A 21,922-nucleotide genomic window follows, 5' to 3' on the forward strand; every position below is an offset into this window, starting at 1 on the left:
CCCTCCCCGCACTACCCTGCCCCAGTTCCCTCCTCCTAAATGCCAGCAGCAACCAGGGCGGCTTACGATCCGGACGCTGCGGTCACCGCCGAAGAAAGTGTTGCCCTCCCCCTAAATCCTACTGCACTAGGCGACCGCCTAGGTCACCTAATATGTTGCACCGGCCCTGATTAGCCACATGGTCAGAGATGGAAGCCCACGCTCTGGGTGTCCCTAAGCCTCTGACTGCCAGATGCTGGGAGTGGACGACGGGGTGGATCACTTGCCCCGGTCTGGTCATTCCCTTGGAAACACCTGGCATTGGCCACTGTCGGAAGACAGGATATTGGGCTAGATGGCCCATTGGTCTGACCCAGTATGACCGTTCTTACTGCAATTATGAGCATTGCGGCAAGCACATAGATTAGGAAGAGAGCAGAGTACTGGGCTGTATCCATAGCCTGTCACCTGTATCCATAGCCTGATCCCTGGGTTGAGTTGAACGGGAACATCTTGATGAATGGGAATAAGGTTCGGCTGATTTTCTGAGAAAAATATACAGCTCCACCAATATGAAAAGTCAAAAAGGGATATTGCCTCACTATGAGGAACCTACAGAGACAAGCCTCAGCACTGTGGCGATTTTAAACACTCATACAAAGAGAGGACTAGAACCAATGAGAATGTGTGTATGTGTTGGTAGTGGGCAATAAACTACAACATAGGCACAGGGTAAGCTGCCTGGACTAATTTACCAGGAAAGAGCACAATCATGCCTGGAAAGTGACTGGAAAAAATGCAAGCGTTCCATGGTTTTTCTCTTGCAATGACTTCCAGCTCAAAGTTTTTAAGTTAATATTTGCACATACACATGTTTTTTGCTCGCTCTCTCTTTCGCTCATACTCACACGAGCATTTTCTAGCTGCCAGCCCTGAAAAGTCAGCATGGAACCTGAAAGTCAAGCTTTCTGCCCTATGAATCTTCAGCAGCCATATTCTGCAGTCAGAAATTAGCCAATGATTTCATTAATGAGACATGAACCAGACTAGAATCCAGGTCAGTAAATTGGGGCTATTAATACATTCTCCTGCCCCTTTCCTGCCAGATCCCTTCAGATTGTAAGCTCTTTGGGACTGTCTCTGGTTATGCATTGTGTTTAGCACAATGGAGCCCTGGCAATGGTACTGTCATACAAATAGTAACAATAGAAAGTAGTGCAACTCTTGAGATCAGCTATCTAAGCCTGTTCATGAACACGCTGGACATAAATCCCCTGAAGCTAGCCCAAGCAAAGGTGAGTGATGCCTAAGTCTCTGATTCTTTTGCTTTAGCAAACACACTTTCTTATGTTTCTGACATATGCATTCAGTGACTGAGCAGACATCAGTTGCCCTGTGGTTTCCCTGGCTACATTTCTGTAATTTTTCTGGAAGCCCCTTGTTTAAAATCCTAATTACTAGATGATCGCTCAAGTGTTGACACCAAAGTCACAATACTCTGCTTGTTCATCTAGGGTGCTTTCTAGTCGCCCACGTTTTCCGTGGATCTTTGCACCTTTTGGTGAATGCATACATTGCTCTTAGGAATTATCTGTTCATCACACTTGTTTTTAGCATAATGTCATAGTTATTCTTAGCTCCTTCCTAAGCAAAAAGGCTTTATAAATATTTTCAACATCACTCCCCAGTGTGTAGATTAATGAGCTGACCTATATTCCCTGCTTGCTGGGTTAATGTTCATTGCCTTTTGGAAGTGTCCATTCCACTTAGGCTGTTCTATGGTCTTATCAAATATCATGTTTGGAGAGGATTGAGCATTGTCATTTTCTTTTCCTCTTATTTATGCGCCACTGGTAAATCCTAAAAAAAAAGGCTGTTTTCATCTAACACTGAACAAGGGAATTTACTTAGAAAAAAAAATTATCCTTAACAGCTCCCTTTCTTGCTTGCTTAGTGCAGAGCGGCTCCCCAGAACCTTTCTCACCTGGGTTCCTGCAACAGATTTTACAAAACACTACACGTGGCCTCACACACACAAAACTCCACCAGCCACGTCTGTTAAATGTGAAAAGGAATGACTTTGCTAGAGACACAAGTCCCTCTACTGAAGTGTGGGCCTAGTCTGAAAAGTGGCACTTTGTGTATATGAAACCAGTCAAATCTGTTTACGTAAGTGACCTAAACAAGCTTTTACTTCTGTTTGCCTGACACAACACTGGACAGCTGAGCTAGATTCCATTCCAGCAACAGCACAATTTAACTAAATTCCATTGTGGGTTCAATTTAGTCTGAACTAAAATTGGGTTCTTAAATCCATATTGAGGCACCTGCTTGATTTTCAAAATTACTGAGCAGCCACCAGCTCCCCTGGCTGCCATTGGGAGCTGGTGGATGTGCTGCAGTTTGAAAACATCAGGCAGCTGCATGGGGACGTCCCTTCCAAAAGTCACTTAGATGCTTTTCAAATGTTTATTCTGTGGATTTAGGGCTTTAACTCTAGGTTCCTTTTTTGAAAAGCTTAACCTTAGAGTTTGATTACAGATTGGATATTTCTCGTTTTCAGTTTGTCGTGCTCTCACACGCTCCCCCTTTCCAGCCATTCTAGGGCAAAGCTTGGATTTTGCTATACGCCAGCCTATCCATAAACAAGTCATGCCTCTCTGCCCCCCGATAGTTGAGCTGTGACAGTACCGATGACAAATGCCAGCCTTCTGCTCAGTGAGGAGATGGTGTGTGGACGTGGGATTAGCAGTTGTAGGGCTTGCCATGAGGTCAATAGAATCACCTATGTAACAAGCTAGTTGGGCCTGGAGGCTGGCCATGAAGTAACTTAGGGGCCATGGCATGGAAAAGACAGACCACAACTAATCTGCAATATTAGCTGTCCATGGTGCCATGTGTTGTGTTAGAGGAGAGTCTTGGGGGACTGCTCTTGGTGTGACTTTTGTGTACTGTACACTTAAGGTGCACTTCTGTGATACACACTGCGTGACTGATGAATGGGCTACTGTTTGTGCGTGTTGTGGCCCTGTGAAGTCCAGTACTTTTCCTGGCAAATGGGCCTCCAACACGTCTTGGTGCATAGGCACTGCCTCTTTCTTTGTTGTTTACTGTGTCATGTTGCAAGAAGTGTGTTTCTGTTGTCTACTGCTCACAAGAGCTGGCGTGGAGACTAGTGTCAGGCAGCCCGGCTTTGTTAAAGCTGTTCGCAGTCCCTCATTCTTACATGCTGAGGGCCCTCACGTCCTAATGAAGTTAGTGAGAGTTGAGGGTGCTAAGTTACCCACAGGAAGAGCCTCCCAGCTTGCAAAAATCAGAGCTACATATTGTGGCTGGGATATTGATTCAGCAAGTTCAGGCTCAACCCTACAACTGCTTACTCACACAAGGAGGCCTTTGATGGAGCACCTCACAGGCATAAGGATTCACGGGATCACATCCTTGAATGGTTATATGCTACTCCCCATTTTCCCAAGCATCCTGTCTCCCTATTATGAGTGGTTTTTGAATCGTATAGGGGCACAGACACACTGCAGCCACCTGAATTTGTACTTTGCTTTTGGCAGTTTTCTTTTGGGGGGAAAATGGAGGTGGTGGGAAGTTTGCACTGATTTTGCCTCACTTTCTGACACATGTTGCTGTGGAAACTGAATAAGTGATTAGTCAATATGCCTCAAAATCCAGGTTAACTGTGAATAGGTTTATTGATCGAGTACTTATTTATCTTTGTGGATAAATTTCCCTGAATTTGTTTTGAATTCTTGAACCTAACAGCTATACTTATAAATTAGCTAAACTACATCAATGTATTGTTTAGAGCTGGGCTTGAACCAAAACTCTGATCCAAGCAGCCTCACATACACAGCGGCCAGTATCTGGATCCAGATCTGTACTTTGGAAATCGTTCCTGTCTGCATGTGGCCTGAATAAGATCTCTGAGTCCAACTTTTTCTCCTGACATTTCACCGGCATTACACCAGGAAAGATTTTGGCCCCTGGGATTTGTAAAGCTTGAATTTTTGAGTAATTGAAATCTGGATTTAATTTTTTTGTACCCTGTTTTATTTGTCTGATAACGAAACTAAACAGCACCCCTAAGCTGTAAGAAGTGGGAAACAGAAACACAGTATAAGTAAAGAACACATTTGCTGTTTTTATTGGTGCCTTGTAGGGCAATAATACTGAAAAAAGGGGAATGCAAAAAAACCCAGCATGGTGGCAACCCACGTCTTATTTTTTTAAAGAGTACATCAACTCCTGGTTTTTTTATTTATTGTGGCATGAATGATAACATAAAACCAAAACATGAAAATATACAACTTATATTACACTATGTGTTATGAACAAAATATAAATCTATAACTCTATGTTATATTTACATAATTATTTATTTTATTAAATTTCAAGTGAGATGGTAGGTTGCACATACTTTGTTTTAAGCTCCAGGCATTTGATTGTCTCTATTTTCTTTTCTATTTTTCTTTTCACTTGTAAAATACAAAATGTTAGAAGAAGTAAGAAGAGCTTTAGAGCCAATGGAGCTATATAAATACTGTTTCAGAAAACCAGTGACAAAAAACACTGGGGAGTAGAGAAATCAGTCAGTAGAAAAAACAAACTTGACATGTTCTTCAATCTGGGAAACTGACAAGTTAAGATAAAAGTTGAAGAAAATGTAAATATAAACCAAGCTAAACATCCATCCCATGCCTTGTGAGTTGAGGATACACTTGGATCCACATCTAATGAATTATGGTAAATACATTTCCTTGCAAAACTGAAGATTCTATCAAGAAGTGGGCAGACAAAATATTTCATATTTGATAAACCATGCCCTTAAACGTATGATATATTATGCAGTTGCGATTAATTTTAGCGGTTGAATTCTTGCTAAGTGAGGTCTAAGTTTCCACTGTGTGTAATTATTTTTGATGTTACAAACGTAATGTCAGAGTCTTCTTCAGTGACAATAACAGCTCATCTCTTTGGATTATTAAAGAAAAAGCTTTGAAAATGTGCTGTAAAAAGGTTAAAGACAATTTACTTTCTAAAAAAATGATTTAATTAAAGAGTCTACTGCAGAAACCAACTCTTTGAAATAATGTCTATGCAGAAAGAATTTCTTCCATATGCATTTGTAATAAAAGGATTTGGTTACAAAACTAATTAAATTCTATAATAGTAGCTAGTGTTCTTTTCTGGGGGCCTGATTAATATAGCAGAACGGTTAAATAAAGATGTTAAATGCACTTAAAAATCCTATTTTACTAATATAAGGCATGAATAAATTTAGAAAGAATTATGTGTTATTTCATTGAGCTTACCAGTCAGTCCCTCAGTTTTTTTTCTTTTGACCCTCTTTTCCCCACTGCTGGTATTACTCTCTGAAGTCTGAGTCACATTGGAGTAAGAAGCTGCCCTGATTCCAGAGGAAATGAAACATGCGACCAACACAAAAATTCTAACAAGCCCATCGTTATATAGATTCCCAGGAAAGAGGCGAGCTAGGCCCACATATATGCTAGGCTTTTTGTGCTCATTTAGGTTAATACTATCCTAATCTCTTCTAACCTGGTTTTTCTTAGTGTCATAAGGACACAAAACCCAGGAAAAGAAAGAAACAAGATACAAACTTCTTTTATAGATACCTGATTTTTTTTTGTTTTGTTTTTTTAAAGATCAGTAAAATAGGGTCTCTATTTCAAACATGGGTGTTTTAATACTATAGGATATATGGTGCGCTGATCCAGCAAAGTACTTAAGTACATGCTTAAGTGCTGTGTTGGGCTGGATCAGTTTCAGCATCGAAATGCAGGGTCTTTAACAAGCTCCGCAGGTTTGACCCACGCCCCAGGTCCTACCATAGTCTCTCAAGTACAGGTTGGTTTGCAATAAAGTCAGCGTTTTTTTTTCTTTTTTAGCATTCGTTCTGAGTCTCAGGGAAAGACAACACAGAATGTAAAGCATGGCCCCCTCTCCCACACCTCCCCCAAAAGGAATTCGGTCACATCACCCATTATGAAGACTAGGCCTTAGTCCTGCAGCCCTTACTCACCCACAAGTGCTCCTAGGCCCATTGGCTTAAACAGGGCTACTCCCATGAGTAAGGCCTTGAGTATCAAGCTCATAGTTTTTTGGGGTGAAATGCTAGTCCCACTGATGTCTAAGGCAAAACTCCCATTGACTTCAATGAGGCCAGAATTTTACCATGTATATTTAAGATTTGCTCCAACCATGCCTGCCTTGGTGGCACCTACCTGGAGCTAAAACAAAGTATTCTCGTAGCCCGAAGTCATATAATTAAACCAGAGCATCTCTATAACATGGTGGAAATCAAGCAACCAGCAAATGTGAGGTGAATCCACAAGAGTCAGAAATAATTTGTTCACAAAGACAGGGAACAAATTAAAAAAAAAAAAGCAAATATCTGTTTTCACATTGTACATAATAATGATATAAAAACAATTGTCTATTTTTTTTTTGCTTCTTATCCATACAGAGTGCTTAAAAAAATTGGCTCTAGATGACTGGTGTAATTAAATAACTAAAATGAGTGATGAGAGAGCAGAAGTTAATTAAGATTGAAAACAACACTTCCATTAATTCACTCCATCATAATAAACATCAGAAGTTGTCATGACGGGGGTCAAAATTAAAATGAAGAACTAAGAATGGGGTGAGCATGGGAAGAAGTGAGTTTTTTATATGTCTATATAAAAAAGCAGGGTTGGGCAGCAATTTTAAATATCTTAACAGCTTCATTTGCTGCACTGCCAAATCAGAACAGAATAAAATAAGGTAGAAAAAAGGGAAATAAATTATACATAATTTACTAATCTGGGAACAGCTGACCATTATTATTATTATTATTATAATTACCATTACAACACTAGCAAGAAGAGGCAGTTCAAATGAAAAAAAAATACAGTCATCAAATACAAACAAAACCAAAGAAACCCTCTGACATGGAGGATGTGATCAGCTACTCCAAGCGTAACCCAGAGCAAGTCTTCTGAAAGCGAGAAAAAACTGAAAAGAATTTTTGATGCAGAGGTGGAAATCAAAAAGGGAAACTAAAGAAAAGGGAGGGAGAAAAAAAGATGGCATAGGAGTGAAGCTATCACACATCCAAACCGCTCATTGGAGTATTGTCCTAACTCTTAAATGGCATTTGTTTGTTTGTCATTTGCTTTGCACAAGGTCTTCAGAAGGAGCTTTACACTTCAAGTGGTATGTCTTCAGGCAAAGTAAGGCCATGATCCTGCAATTGGATCTGTGAGGACTGACTGCTCCAGGTCTAAAATTTAACTGGCTTCGGGGTCAGGGCCCTGAATCTACTGGTGAGAACTGTGGCCTGGATCCTGCAAATGCTAATGCGTGTAGTCCTTACTCACACAAGGAGTTCCAGCGATGCTGATGATGAGCATCTTCCTGTGAGTAAGGACTCATGATGTGAGCAAGGATCTGCAGGATGGCACCCTACCTTCACAAACTGTGCCTCAATGGAAAGCTTTTCTCTGTAACATGAGACCGCACTTGCTAGGAGAGAGCTGCTGTTGGAAATCAGAGGTATCCTTTTCATGTTAGGGTTAGGTAATGCTGCTGCCTACTGTCTTACCACATGAAACTGGGTGCACTCTTTTTAGAGAAGGATCAGAGTCAGGCACCAAAAATGCTTTGTGTCACTACATTTTCTTCTTTCTTTGAAACAAAGCAGAATTGTCAGTTAGATCGCTGAAAAAACAATGGGCTAAGTTCTGCCCAGGGTTATATGTGTGCAGCTCCACTATCTCAAACGTGCATGCCCATGTGTAAACAGGACAGAATTTACAGGTGAGATGACTGAGGCACAGAACCACATTACCAATATCTGTTAGAGCTTGAAGGAATTTATTTATTTTCCTGGTCTCCAACCCTTTTGGAGCCTCAAAGGCTCAGGATTTGTGGGCTATACGTCAAATTTTGCTGCCCACTGTGGATGGGGGAATTGCTTCATTGTTATTTTGTTCTTTCCGTGCACAAACATCCCTCTGATGCCTGTGGCTGTTCCAAGTAGGTACAGAGGGCAGCGTCTCAGCCAAGATCTGCCTTATGGAACAGAGATCAGCACCAGATTCATCCATTTTGGCTCATTCTAGAGGTTAGTACTTCCATTTGCCTGTCCTGTTCTAAACAAGGGTCTGTTCTGGACGTTTTTTATGTTGCCATTTGAAGTGTAAATTAAAAGCAAAGACTCCTTACAGACCAAGTTGTTCGGAGGATATGGGATTTCATGCTGAATATGGTTTTTGCTCACAATGGTCCAATATTATTCTTATTAGTACCATAAACACGCACACACAAAAATCCAAGATCATAAAATATTTTTCTCTAAATTTTTTTATGTCTCTCTCACTTTCACCTGAGAACGGCACCTACAGTTTCCTTTAAAAAAAAAAGAAAAGAAAAGAAAAGAAAAGAAAACAATCTCACCAGCTGCTGGTATATTAGGTTCTTCAAGGGATTGTCTAAGACATAACACTGTCCTAACTTAAGACAGAACAAGAAACAAAAGCAACCAACCGGAAAAATAAAATTGAACTAGTTCAGCGCTTTAGTACAAATTTGGCACTTGTCAAAGACTCAGTGTGGTGTGCAACTGATGAAGAGAAGTCCTCTCTAGAAAGGAAATAATTGCTTGTTGGGGTTTACAGAAAGAGACTCCCAACTCCCTTCCCCACCATACACACACATGCGTGCCTCCAACCCTAAATATTCAAAGAAGAAGGGAAAAGGAGGAGGAGGAGGCGGCAGAGGGGTAAAAGGAATTGACTTTTTTTTTTTTTCTGTCAGGTGCATTACCAAAAAAAAAAATTACTTCTCTTTAAACTGTAGCACAAAACAACAAAACACATTCACAAGCCACTTGTTGGCACTGTGTACCTGAGTGAGAATTTCTAAAACATTGTAGAACAAACAGCCATAAAGTTTATTTGAAAAAAAAAAATTATAATAAAAGGTCAACGGGTAAGACTTCAGTGCTTGGTTATAGCAGCTGAATTACTGGCATTATTTTACCCATAGCTTATTTCATTCTTTTGTTGGTGTTATCGACGTTGTTTTCTTTCTTCTGGGCCTTTTTTTTTTTTTTAAATGCAGGCTGATGTCTATTAGTCAGCTGATGTCCCAACTAGTTAAGACTAACAGTTAAAGTAACAGTCAGTGTATGAGAAAGTTAATGTGCTTGGCCACTGGTAAGGATAAACCAAGTGGGGCTTTTTTTTTTTTTCCTTGAAGTCCTGTAAGGTCACACAATATTTGGACCCTTATCAGTTGGCTTGTCCTGCAATGTGATTTTCACTGTCACTGCCGTAGTCCACATCAGGGTCGTCCTCTTCTTCGTCATACTCGTCGTAGATTTCTCCATTGATGTCATTGGCCTGCATCTCCTCTTTGATGTGCGGCTCCTCGCCTTTGATGCCGTAAGTGCTCTGGATGACAGGCATCCCGGGCTCCGGGCTGCTGGACACACTCGAGTGCTCTGATGGCAAATGGGGGGAGGGCATTCCTGCCATCGCGATGGCTCCTGGGTAGACTACACCGGCGGTGGCAATAGGAATCTGTGCTTGTTGCCTGTTGTTGAAAAATAAAAGGGCATTTAAATATGAGCAGGAGCAAAGAGAGTTCCTATTCCTATAGCAGGACAGGCTATAAAGTCACAAGGACTATTATTATTGGGCTTGGTGGAGTGGATCCCTAGATGGTCCACACCAGACCCCTCCCACCCATAATCTTCCAAGCTTTGACACTTGATCCTATGACTAATGTTAGGCCTGAACCAAATCACTGATTCAAACACCACCAAACTTTGGAGATGTTTGATCTGTATCTGAACTTTAGAACTTGCCTAAGGCGCAAGGTTCCTTACTGGGTGAATGGAATGTCTATGAGTACACAGCCAATGACAAACATCCCGCCACCCGTGGTCCAACGATTAAAAAAGATCCCCCCCCCACACACCAAAAAAAATAAAAATAAAAAGTTGCAGAGTGCAACTAGGGCCAGAAACAAACAGCAAGGTTTTGGTGTCAGGAGAGAGATGATGAGTGGAGGAAGTTCCTGAGAGAGTCTATTGGTGGAATAGGGAAAAGGACCAGGCTTCCATTTGAAAGCTTGACATAGGCTAGGAATATGGAGTTTATTTGGAAACCTGATGGCTTGTAGGGAGGAGCACAAGCCTTTCTGGGACCCACGTGGGAGTGTGGGTGATCCCCAAGACCTCCATGTAACCCTGGAGGTGGCATATGCAATGTCCACACAGAGGTGGGTGAGGAGAAGAGGGATCATTGATAGGTATGGACAACACCCTGGAACAGTGAGGGATATTGGTGAAAAGTAGATCCTCTCAGGGATGGCAGACAAAACTAGGAAAAGCCAGACTTAGACATGCATTGTTTTAAAATAAACAGAGCAACATCAGTGTTTGATACAAATCCTCTATAGGACATTTAAGCCTTGGAAACATGTACAAGGTAACGAAAAGAGAATTATGTCAGGCCATCAAAATTCCTTTTTCATGTGGAACACTAGCTGTGTTGTACCAGAGTTTATGTCCCTGAGAAGCTCCAGGGTCCTAACAAGCCTAGAGGTTTAAAATTCATGCTCCTTTTGTTTCCTTGCTGCATGAAGTAATTCCATTGCAGTAATACCCTTCAGTACATGCTGCATATTGTAATATCATCAGTGGTGTGTCCATCTGTACTGAAAAGCCTTGCCACAGGAGACAGGGTGAAATCTCTTGAGATGAACATTTTAAATTAAGAATGAAACCATCTCCTGTTCCTGAGCCTGACTGTTCACTGACTTCCCAGTAAGCCTTGCACAGCACAGCGATCCCAACAGATTAAGCAGTCCCAAGCAACTGAACATTTATTTGGAATGATTTGCCACATTTTTAATGTACTTGCTTGTTGCTGTCCTAGGGAAGCCTGCTAACCTGCGAGCATCAATTCCTTATTTTCAAAACAATATAGTTGCCTCAACTAAGGGCTTAGCCTGTAAATAGGGAGAACATATTTTGCTTTTATTCTTAATTCAACAGAAACACCTAGCGATAGCATTTCTGCAACTAGCCTTATTCAGTGTTTTTAAATGGCTTTTAATATATAATAATCGGAACACTGCACTCAAATGGTGCTGCTCATAGGCCAAACGTTTGTTGAGTTTCACTTTTCTTCTGTAATGTCGCTTGCATTTCATAACTGAAGAATAATATCTGCCACTCCTGTAGTGCCTTCCATCAGAAGATCTCAAGCTCTTTATAGCCATTGATGTATTAAGGTTTGTGATGGCTCTGTAAGGTAAGCATTTTTAGCCCCCTTTTAGAGATGACGAGGCTGACAGAGATTAAGGGTCAGATTTTCAAAAGAGCCAAGTCTTGACTATTGTGATGCTTGCGGACAGACTTTCAAAACTCTTGAAAATCTGGCCATTGATTCTGGTGCCTAAATCGTTCAAAAATCTGGTCGTAATGACTTGCACTGGGTCCTGCAGTGAATCAGGGGCAAAGCCAGGAACAGAACCTGACTTCCAGGATCAAATACTGATTGAAGTCAATGGGAGTTTTACCACTGACTTCAGTGGAACCTGGATTTCACCCCCATCCTCCCCCAGTCCCTGCTCTAAATTCTAGACAAACTATCTCCAACATGTCTTGTTTTCAGATAGGGTACTTGTCAGATTCATCTGGAAAGTTAAATAATAATATTAAAAATATTGCAAGATTAGTTTAAAAAAATTGTAAAGCCATGCATGTCAGCGAGATAAGTGGTATTTGGGGGGGCTCTGTTGCCACCTATCTTTCTCAGAAAGACCCTCCCTCCTCGTTTTTCTAATCTCTTGATGCCGAATGTTGGCTGACTTTCCTGTGTTTGTTTCAGTGCTTACTAGTGGGATCACCGAACCTGCCAGCACCACAGGGTTAAGCAGCTCAAATTTCTCTGTTGAGCTGCTTATAATAACAATGTACACTGTAGCTGTTCAAAACACTGTCTAAGGACACTTAACAGTAATGGGGCAGCTATTTTCCCCTTTACTGCTATTCATACCCATTAACTAGAGACAGGTGACCCGGTTCTGGTACAATAAACAAAAAGCATTCCTTTTTCACCCCAAAAGGAAAACCGAGCCCAGATTCCAATTTTTCTAAGGCTAGTTGACTATTTTTTTTAAACAAAAACAGTTTTTTTGTGTAGCTCTGTGTTTCCTGGACCAGCTGTGGAAATATCACAAGAACGTCTGTCCTTGCAATACTTCTCACCTATCTGTAGCCAAAACCAAACAGTAGTTGCAGAAAGAACCTTCCAGGCAGGTTTCTAGATTAAAAAGCAGAGAACTAGGTCTTGACTAACATACAAACCTTTGGATGTTTCTCTGAACCAGTCCTCTTGAGATCTGAACCCCTCACTAGCATTCAACTTACCACAGACTCTCTGGCACCGCTAATGCCCATGGACTGAAGTAATCTCATCACATGTGACTAGCGTGAGTTGGTTGAGGATATTTTACGCCTATATCCTCACTGACCTTACTAGCAAGGCTCAATCTGCCATGGGCATTCAGGTCTTCAATAGCATTGCTGAGCAGTCTTTTAGCCGACGGCTTGCTGAACCCCTTGAATGTGAGCTAGTGTTTCTGGCCTTGGGAGCTATAGACACTATCAATAGATTAATTCATATAGATTCTGTAAAACACCATAATGAGAAATACTTAGCACATGTGTGGTGCACTTCATCCGAAGATGCGGTCAAGATGAGCAAGTATTATCGCCATATTATAGATGTGGAAACTGAAGCCCAGTTGGCCAAAATTAAATAGCAGAGCATGAACAGATCTCTTGACTTCCAGGTCACAGCTATATGGACCACATAGCCTTTAAAGATGAGCTTCATATTATGTTAGTGTGATGGGTGTATCAGGCCCTTTGAGGCCCCCTGCTGGAGGTCTTGTGGTCCTGCCACACCCCGCCCTAGGAAAAGGAGCAGTGAATGTGGGTCCTCCTGGCCTGCCTAGAAATGCTGCAGGGAAGCAGCCAATCAGAGCATAGCAGGCTCAGATAAAAGGAGCTGCAAAGGCTGAGCAGGTCAGGGGCTGGCTGGGACCAGAAGAGGGAAGAAGGACTGGAAGGCTCCAAACCTCATTGGTAAAGAGGCCTGCGAGAGACTGTGCTCAAGCAAGGAAAAGACAGAGACCCCTGAGATAAAGGTGAAGAGGAAGGGGTTACACGGGAAGTGGCCCAGGGAATAGCAGCAGCACCAGAGTTAAAGGAAGCAGCACATGGCTGCTATTTGCAGGTCCCTGGGTTGGGACCCAGAGCAGTTGGCGGGTCTAGATTCCCTGGCCACTGGAGAAGTGGCCTAAGCCCCAAGGAGAGAATAAGACTCTGCATTAAAAGCCTAAGAAAGGGGCTGGGGATTTAAATAGGTCCAGCGATGGGCTGAAGACCCTGAAGCAGGCCAACCACATGTTGCACTTTATTTCCCCCAGAAGGGGACTGGAATTAAGGAGTAACCTGGCTGGACAGCTGGGATACCACAGAACCACCAAGAACAGAGTCTCCAGGGAGAAAGGGCTGGGGGCACTGCTCTATATCAGGCTATGGACAGACTTAAAGCTAGCCCAGAAGGGCCAAGAACTGAGCCCCGAGGGCAGGCCTGCAGCTACCAACCAGAGCATAGTGAAAGGCCCTGCTGGAGTTTTGTTACCCCAGAAGGGGTTTGCTTATTCCTTCACATATTGACTGTGTGTGACCTGGCTGCAGGGCTGGGCCACTGAAAACCCACTTGATGTGGTTAACAGCTGACAGGGGGCGCTGAGAGCTGAAATAGCGAGTGACGGTTCACACTCAGCCAACAGGAGGCACTCACAAGAGGTGAGAGTCCTCTGTCATAGTTAGCAACACGTTATTTACCTCATAATAAAATATGTTTACAGCTTTGAAACAAGGACAACCCCAGAAAAATAATTTCTACTGAAATAAAAAATATGACAGGCCCTTACCCAACATTAAAATACTGCCTCATCTCTTGTCGCCTGTTGCGCATGATTGCCTTGTACTCGCCGATCCGCAATTTTTTGCCATCCACAAGACAGGTGCGCTTCGGCCTGGGCTTGTATTTATAGTCTGGGTATTTCTCCAGATGTTGCTTGCTGAGTCGGGCCTGCTCCTCATAGTATGGCTGCTTCTCTAGGTTTGTCATAGCTTTCCAGCGAGATCCTGTCATAAGAAGAATGAGAAATGAGAACCCTGCCCCTTTCCCATTCAGAGAAAGGCAAATAAGCAGGTCATTAAGAACAAGATACCCCCGGTCCTGGGGCTCTGGGCTGTGAAACAGCACTTTTAGATAAGGAGGGTCACAACTAGTTTTTATTTGGCAGGTAAACCTCCAGGGTATGCCCATGTGATGCAGGTAGCTTTGTACGTGGCATTCTTTCTTTTTTGAGTCAATATTTCATGGACACTGCTGCTACACATAGATGAGACATAACCCCAAGGTCCAAACCACAGTAATTATTAAAGCTCTCTGACACTTTTTAAAAGTAGGTTGCGAATCTCAATGGCTTGGGCAAAGTCATATTTGGCTGTTTAGATTCTAGTCTGCCTGTGTTCTTCTGTAGTTTCATTTAAGCATGGTACTCATCTTCACTTCCTGTTCTAATGTTCCTGTGTGCTACGAACTAGCTACTGCATTCCACCCTGGGCTGGATTAAAATATAGGCACGCTGGGGCCTTGGTTCCTAAGATCAGGCTTACATCAAAGTCTAAGCTTTCATTTTTTTAAAACAAGTATCTTTCTAGCTCTCATGGTTATAACAAAAAGCTTGAAAACATAAACTGAGCATAACCAATGTGCTGAATTTTGCCTGAGTCTTCAGAGAGCCTGAAACAATAGCTCTGAGAGATATGAATTGTCCAGTGCATCCCAGTGAGGTGTTAACTCCAAAACCCTCTACAGTGGGAAGGACTCTGTATATAGCAGGAGGTGAAGAATGCAGTGGGCCTGGCTCACCCATTACAGAAATAGCTGCAAGAGGGCTCCTCTGCTTTTATCTCTGCCTTTCTGGGGCCAGAACAAACACCTGCTGCTACTCCTGGGGTGAGGTGGGATGAGTGAGAAGAAAGGGCCATGTCTTTGCCTTTCTTTATCTGGGAAGGAAGTTCCCTGCCATCAACACACCATTTGGCGTCAGGGTTATGATGTGGGGCTGTGGCCCAGGGACCCTCATGTTGTAGTGTGACTAGGGCCCTAGATTGCTCCCATTCAAGCCTGGTGCAACTGCTTCTGAGGTAGAATTTCAGTGACGAGAGGACTAGTTCCCATATAGTCCCATAAAGTACCAAGCTAGAGTCTGGTTCTTTGGGATGAAAAATCCTACTTAAGTATAAGGCAGTGGCTCTCAACCTTTCTAGACTACTGTTGCCCTTTCAGGAGTCTGATTTGTCTTCTGTACCCCCAAGTTACACCTCACTTAAAAACTACTTGCTTACACAGTCCGACACAAAAATACAAAAGTGTCACAGCACACATTAAAAAATTGCTTTCTCATTTTCACCATATAATTATAAAATAAATCGATTGGAATATAAATACTGTACTTACAGTTCAGTGTATAGTACACAGAGCAGTATAAACAAGTCATTGTATGAAATTTTAGTTTGTACTGACTTTGCCAGTGCTTTTTACGTAGTCTGTTGTAAAACTAGGCAAATATCTAGATCAGTTGCTGTACCCCTGGAAGACCTCAGCGTACCCTCAGGGAGAGACATACACTGGGTTGAGAACCACTGGTACAAGGTACTATTAAAAAGAATCCAGAGGAGCAAAAGAGTTGTTCCCATGTGACAAATGAGCAGTTGGAGACAGAGCATTAATATACAATATTTTGATAACTACTGTATAAATTAAAATATTCTTGCTTCAATGGATGATCATTAACTTTAGCTCTGTGCTGCTGTGTATATGCTGGGTGAATAATAGAAAAATGAGTATTTTATTTAAAAATGTCCCATGAAATTTATAAAGTGAAAAATTAAAAAAATTAAAAAAACCCTCAAATAGATAATGCCTGAAAAAATGCAGCAAGATACCCTGAATAAAAAATTCTTTGGAAATTATTCAATGAACTGTAGGATTGCTTCAGGACAAGATCCATTCCAGGCAACACTGATGGACCAAACTGTGAAATATATGCCCCAGAAGGAAAAACTGGTTGGAAAATAGTCCATTTTCCTACTGGAAACAAGTCTGCATAATTTCTCAACATAATAGGTTCAGAATGTCATATTTGACTTACAGTACTTTCCTTCGTTGTTACTCATTCTGTACTTAGCTCATGCTATTACTCAGTGTTCTTAGCTCACTGTGCTCCCAAAACTGTCTTTTCAATATAAAAAAGCACAGTTCTCTCTTCCTTATGAAGAAAACAGTCTGATTCTTTCAGGAAAGTGCCCTTGGGAAGACAGAGCCCACTGGCTGATATCAGTTTTCTCGGTGCTCTGCTTTGTTGAAGCTTCATTCCAAATGCCAGTATGGGTTTCTGTAATGAAAGACTAAATGGCTGAGTACAGAATACTGATCCTACCTCACATCTAGTGGTAACTGACCTAAGGGAAAATGTCTAATCTGAATGGAGCAATGAAAAGTCATCTCTTAGTACAATTAGTGTGGAGTCAATCATGTATCCTTTTACTGCCAATACATAAAGGAGCATGGAAAGCAGCTTGGTGGTCTCCTGAAGAGAAAAGTCATTTCCTAGTGGTTATAGCCAGGAAAGTGACTGTAAAAACTGACACTGACATTCAATAGCTACCTCTTTCCCACTGACTGCCAAATCCTGATCAGGTTAGCTGACAGTGATAAACATCTGGGAACTGCCAGAACCTGGTCCACCTATGCAGCTGACCCAGGGGAAGCCTGTGTGGGACTGTAGATGGGGCCTAAAATTGTTGGTGTTACACATTTGAGAGTTAGGGCTAGATCCTGCAAATAGGGTTCTAGGGTGCCAAGATGTGGCTCCATTTTATCCCTTCTTCAGTATATTGGCTTCTCTAAAGTCTGAGGAAGTCACTAAGTAAGTCACTAAGGCTAAGTGAATCTAGAACCCGCAGGCCATAAACACCATTTTAGCACCTACTGGTTTAAAAATAATAGTTTATGCTGACAAACAGTTTTCATTAATAAATAATAAAGCTGAAAACCTAAATTACTTTTTTTTCTTAAAGTATGTTAAATATCAGAGAAGAGAAGGCACCACAGGCTATTTCAGACTCTCTGATGAGTGATGTGAAAGCATGTGCGTGTGAGTTTAGTGGTAAATGTGCATATGGAGAGAGAATTGAAGTGGTCAAAGATCAAAAACCATTTTTAGAAAGGATATGTACAAATCTCACCTACAGCTTAGCATCTGTACATGTCAGCTATAAGTGCAAATGATCACATGTAATTACTGGTGATCATTTGCACTTATATCTGACTCCTAATGCTCTACATATGAAATGATGAATGATTATATAGAAGTTCTCCCCCCTCCCATTAAGTATCTTGTATTTACAAAAACAATAAATATGTAAATATACAAGCAGGTACGTAATATATGCGGTATATATCACAAACTAAATTAAGATTCTGAATACTCCGTACTTATCACTGTTAGTTTTGGGAATAAATGGATCATAGAAAAACATAACAGAATAATGAACATAAGCCTTCATCCTGCAAAGACATATGCATGTGCTTAGCTGTATACACTGAATTCTCCGACAATGCAGGATTGGAGCTATAGTGGTATGTATGTATTTAAACGAATATATCAAATAAAATCAGCCTTGTAAAATTCTGATGAAAATGTTCTGTCCACACACAAAATTTACTTAAACCATCTTTTACTGTGTTGACTGATGCCAGTAGCCCCAGCTCTCCAATCGGATCTGGGAAGGCAGACCTCCGTGCATAAAGTTAAGCACATGCATAAATTTGTGTAGGCCCAGGGCCACAGGTACTGACATTTTCATATATATCTCAATTTGTAATATTTACACATAAATGTCATTCATTATTTCCCCCCTTGCAAGCTGCAATCTCAATAGTGCAAAAATCCTGGCAGCTTCACCTCTCTTCCTAGCAAATACTTAATAGCTGCCTCCTGAAGTGATACCTCCTATTACTGTGACTTTATTGTTTTTACAAAATATACTAAAGATCATTTACTAGTGTTTTGAAATATCATAAATAATTAAAACTAAACTATGCTTGTCAAAATAAATAAAAAGCAGATTTTGTGATGAAGTATCCTTGATTTTCTGTTTATCGTTTTCATTTGCTTACTTACTAATATGCAAAATTTGGCACGCTGCTGTGGGTCTCAGTATGAACTGTTCATATTCTAGAGTGTATCTATCAAATATAATAGATAAAGAATGAGACGCAGATCTTTATGTAAGACCTCATGAAGTTAATGGGAGTATGTGCAGATTCAGGGGTCAGCCATTACAGGTCATACAGCATGATCAAGGCTACTGTCATCAATCAACAAAATAAAGTTAGGTAAGTATATTTTTTCTTGGACAGAATGTTTTCATGATAAGTTTTGCAAGGCTGATTTTATTTTATATGTGTATATAAATACCCACACACATTATTGTCAATCCCAAGCAAAAATTCAAAAATCATGAGATTTTTAAAAATCTCTTTACATTTTGGGTGTTTTTTATGTGACTTCTGGTGTTTGTGCCTTTAATGTGTGCTTGGGTCACATTGTCAAGTTTTTCTCTATAACCATGAAGAGCAGAAATTACTTTAAAAAAAATGATAGCTAGGCTTCTCACAATCTCATGAATATGGTAGCTAGGGCTCTGAGAAAAAATACTAGCTATCATGAGACTCATTCATGATAAAACTGCAATTGTCAACACTGCATATGGCTCCAGTCCTGCCTTGGGATCTCTGCATGCATATTGCTGCACCCACATGAAACCCTGATGACATCAGTGGTCATCTGCAGAGATCTGCACGCACAGATCACAATCATAGAATATCAGGGTTGGAAGGGACCTCAGAAGGTCATCTAGTCCAACCCCCTGCTCAAAGAAGGACCAATCCCCAGACAGATTTTTTCCCCAGTTCCCTAGATGGCCCCCTCAGGATTGAATGCACAGTTTAGCAGGCTAATGCTCAAACCACTGAGCTATCCCTCCCCCGGCTCAGAGAGTACATCTACAAACACACATATATAGTACAAGTAGAGCTGGTAATACCACATAGAGTTAAGATGCTGTTTTCAGTTGCTTATAACTCTGCAAAACTTTAAACATCCAGACTGAAATTTTAGATGCTGGGTGTCTGCCTCAGGCTGATTTTTTTTTTGATTGATATAGACCCGTGGTTTTCAACCTTTTTCATTTGCAGACCCCTAAAACATTTCAAATGAAGGTGCCGACCCCTTTGAAACCTTAGAAATAGTCTGCAGACACCAGGTTGAAGACCACTGATACAGACACCTCCATTAGTGGAGTAGAGATTTGGGAGGTAACTTCCTATTTTACCTTTTATAAATCTTCATATGTATATTGTAGATCTATTTCTAAAATTAATTTATATATATTTAAAAACATATCTAAGGAATACATTAACAACATTTAAGGGGGGTCCAGCAGACCAGTTTTTTTTAACAGATTTCTTAACAATTTAATAAAAAACCTAATCTCCACAACTTCAAGTTGCAATGAACAGATGGATGACAAACGTATGCACAGATGAATTTAGTGACAAATCTGTGTATCTAATTTTTATGCTTAAAACATAATACCATAGTGTCAAACATAATCCCTAGAGAATTCTAGTGCAGCGAAGGGCACGCCTCTCATTTCACTGTAAAAATGACCTCGTCTCAGTGGCAACCCCATCTCAGTGACAGTGCTGCTCTGTGACCCCAGTTTGTAGCCACTCTGCTTAAAACATATAATAATCATGGCTTTTCACAAAGAGACCCAAACACCTGGTTGATCTGTAGGTTTCTAGTTGCTCACCCTTCACCAGAGAGCTCCCTGCTGATTTCAAAAGACTGGCCTTTTGCAATTGAGGAAAGACCTTTGTAACATTTCTGTCAAGAAAAAGGATATCAGGGCATCCCTCTCTATTGCAGAGGAGGAAGGTTAAAAAATAAATAAATGTGATGCTGGAAAGGAAAAGAAACTACATCTCTTACTGCCTTCAAACATAGTTTCTTCCTGTATCTGGCAGCAACACAATATAGAGTTTGGAGTCAGCTATGTTGTCTGTCACCTCTACAGGATCTGTAATGAATTTGCACATTTTACTCCAACTACTGTATATCTAATCAGAAAAAGATGTCCCCATATCCCCCTGATCTAGCGCCAAACAGTAAAAGGTGATTCCTTATGTTAACAATTTCAGCAGAATGGCTTATTAAAACCAGATTTTAGGGTATTATAAAATGCTTAGAAGCCCTTTAAAATGTCAACCAGAATCCCCAGAGACTGTATAAAATGTCAGCCTAGCTCAAGCGCCTGTTTTAAGCAGAATGAATTAGCAGTGTGCTGTCGGAAGTTGTTATCCAAAACAATCAGTTAAGAGGGGAAACATCAAGCTCACTTTGTACTTTCGATATGAAAAAGGCCATTCAGAATGATCTTTGTAGATTTTTGAAGCTGATTAAAAGGCAGGTTTAATCAGGCCTACTCTAAATTTATAGACAGACCAAAACTGTTACTGCCTCTGGACCCTAGTCTAATCACATCACACACCTGTAACCAGTCTAATCCCTTTTAACCAGTATACATTTATCTTACCACCAATTTAGCCTTCTTGTCCTGTTCCTCTAACTAATCTAATCAGCTCATGCCACCCTTTTAATCAAGGGATAATGTCGTATCAGAAACAATATCAATTTAATCTCATCTTTAATTTCACCCTGCTGCTACCTTATCATAATATCGCTCTAACCAATCTAATCTTATCTTCTAATACCTCTGACCAGTTTAACCTCAGCATAGTCACCACCTCTCTAACTAGTCAAGCCTTTTTAACATTGCCATTATATCCAATTAAATTTCTCATGCCATTCCCAAAACCAGTCAAGCCTTGCTCACGCAAATATTTTCATGCTCACACTTTTAGCCCTCCTCATATATAAAATGTATAACAGCACCACGCCATATCAGTAGAACAGTATTACATCTTAGATTTACTCACCAATAATTTCTTTTAGAAACATATGAGGGTAATTCATTGGCCTCTGTGAGCTTGATCCACAACAGGACTTAAGCACCTAAATTCCAGAATCAGGCCCCACTTGAATTCACAAAATCCCTGCTCAGCTGTCACCAAAGCTGTAGGTGCCTAAAATCGCTCAGTGATTTTTCGTGTATAAGTTGCCTAGGCACCTGTGTTTCTGCCTCTGAGCATGTGTACTGCAGCCTCATGACAGGCAACTGGATGCCTGTGCCCTTGAGTAATTCATGAACTGGGGGAAGATAGGCATTCCTCTGCCTAACTCAGCTGCAGGCCTGATTTGATAAGTGGCCTCAGACCTTGCTTACCAGATTGAGCACCTATAGGCAAGCTTACATAAAATGGCAAGACAGGGAGGACCTTACCTATAGCCTAGTTGTTAGGTACTCACCTGGGACATGGGAGACATGCAGTTCAAGTCTCCCCTCCACCTGAGAGGTAGAAGGGAATTGAGCTGGCAGTTACTACCTCTGAGGTGAATTCCCTAACCACTGGGCTGTGGGGTATTCTGATGTGAGGCTCCCTCAGGTTCAGCTGTTGCACTGTGGATTAGTAATTTTAAAGACTCACTGGAGCAGGGGAACTGGATCCTGAGTCTCCCACCTCCCCAGTAGTACTTTAAGCACAAGGTGACAGAGTTATTCTCCTGCATGCTC

General features: G+C 41.2%; 1 protein-coding gene across 8 annotated transcripts in view; it reads right to left on the minus strand.

Moving 5' to 3' along the window:
• Positions 1-8,805: 8,805 nt before the first annotated feature.
• SOX5 (SRY-box transcription factor 5) overlaps positions 8,806-21,922 on the minus strand; it is an 880,866-nt gene continuing 867,749 nt past the window's right edge. For all 8 annotated transcript variants that reach the window (XM_030541505.1, XM_030541513.1, XM_030541529.1 and 5 more), the window contains 2 exons: positions 14,017-14,233; positions 8,806-9,591 (listed from right to left, as the gene is read on the minus strand). In XM_030541505.1, coding sequence (XP_030397365.1) covers positions 9,288-9,591; positions 14,017-14,233 — 521 coding nt within the window. In that variant the 3' untranslated portion in view covers positions 8,806-9,287. The remainder of the gene's footprint in view (positions 9,592-14,016; positions 14,234-21,922) is intronic.

The sequence above is a fragment of the Gopherus evgoodei genome, chromosome 1 (genome assembly GCF_007399415.2).
Source record: "Gopherus evgoodei ecotype Sinaloan lineage chromosome 1, rGopEvg1_v1.p, whole genome shotgun sequence".
Lineage (NCBI taxonomy): Eukaryota > Metazoa > Chordata > Testudines > Testudinidae > Gopherus > Gopherus evgoodei.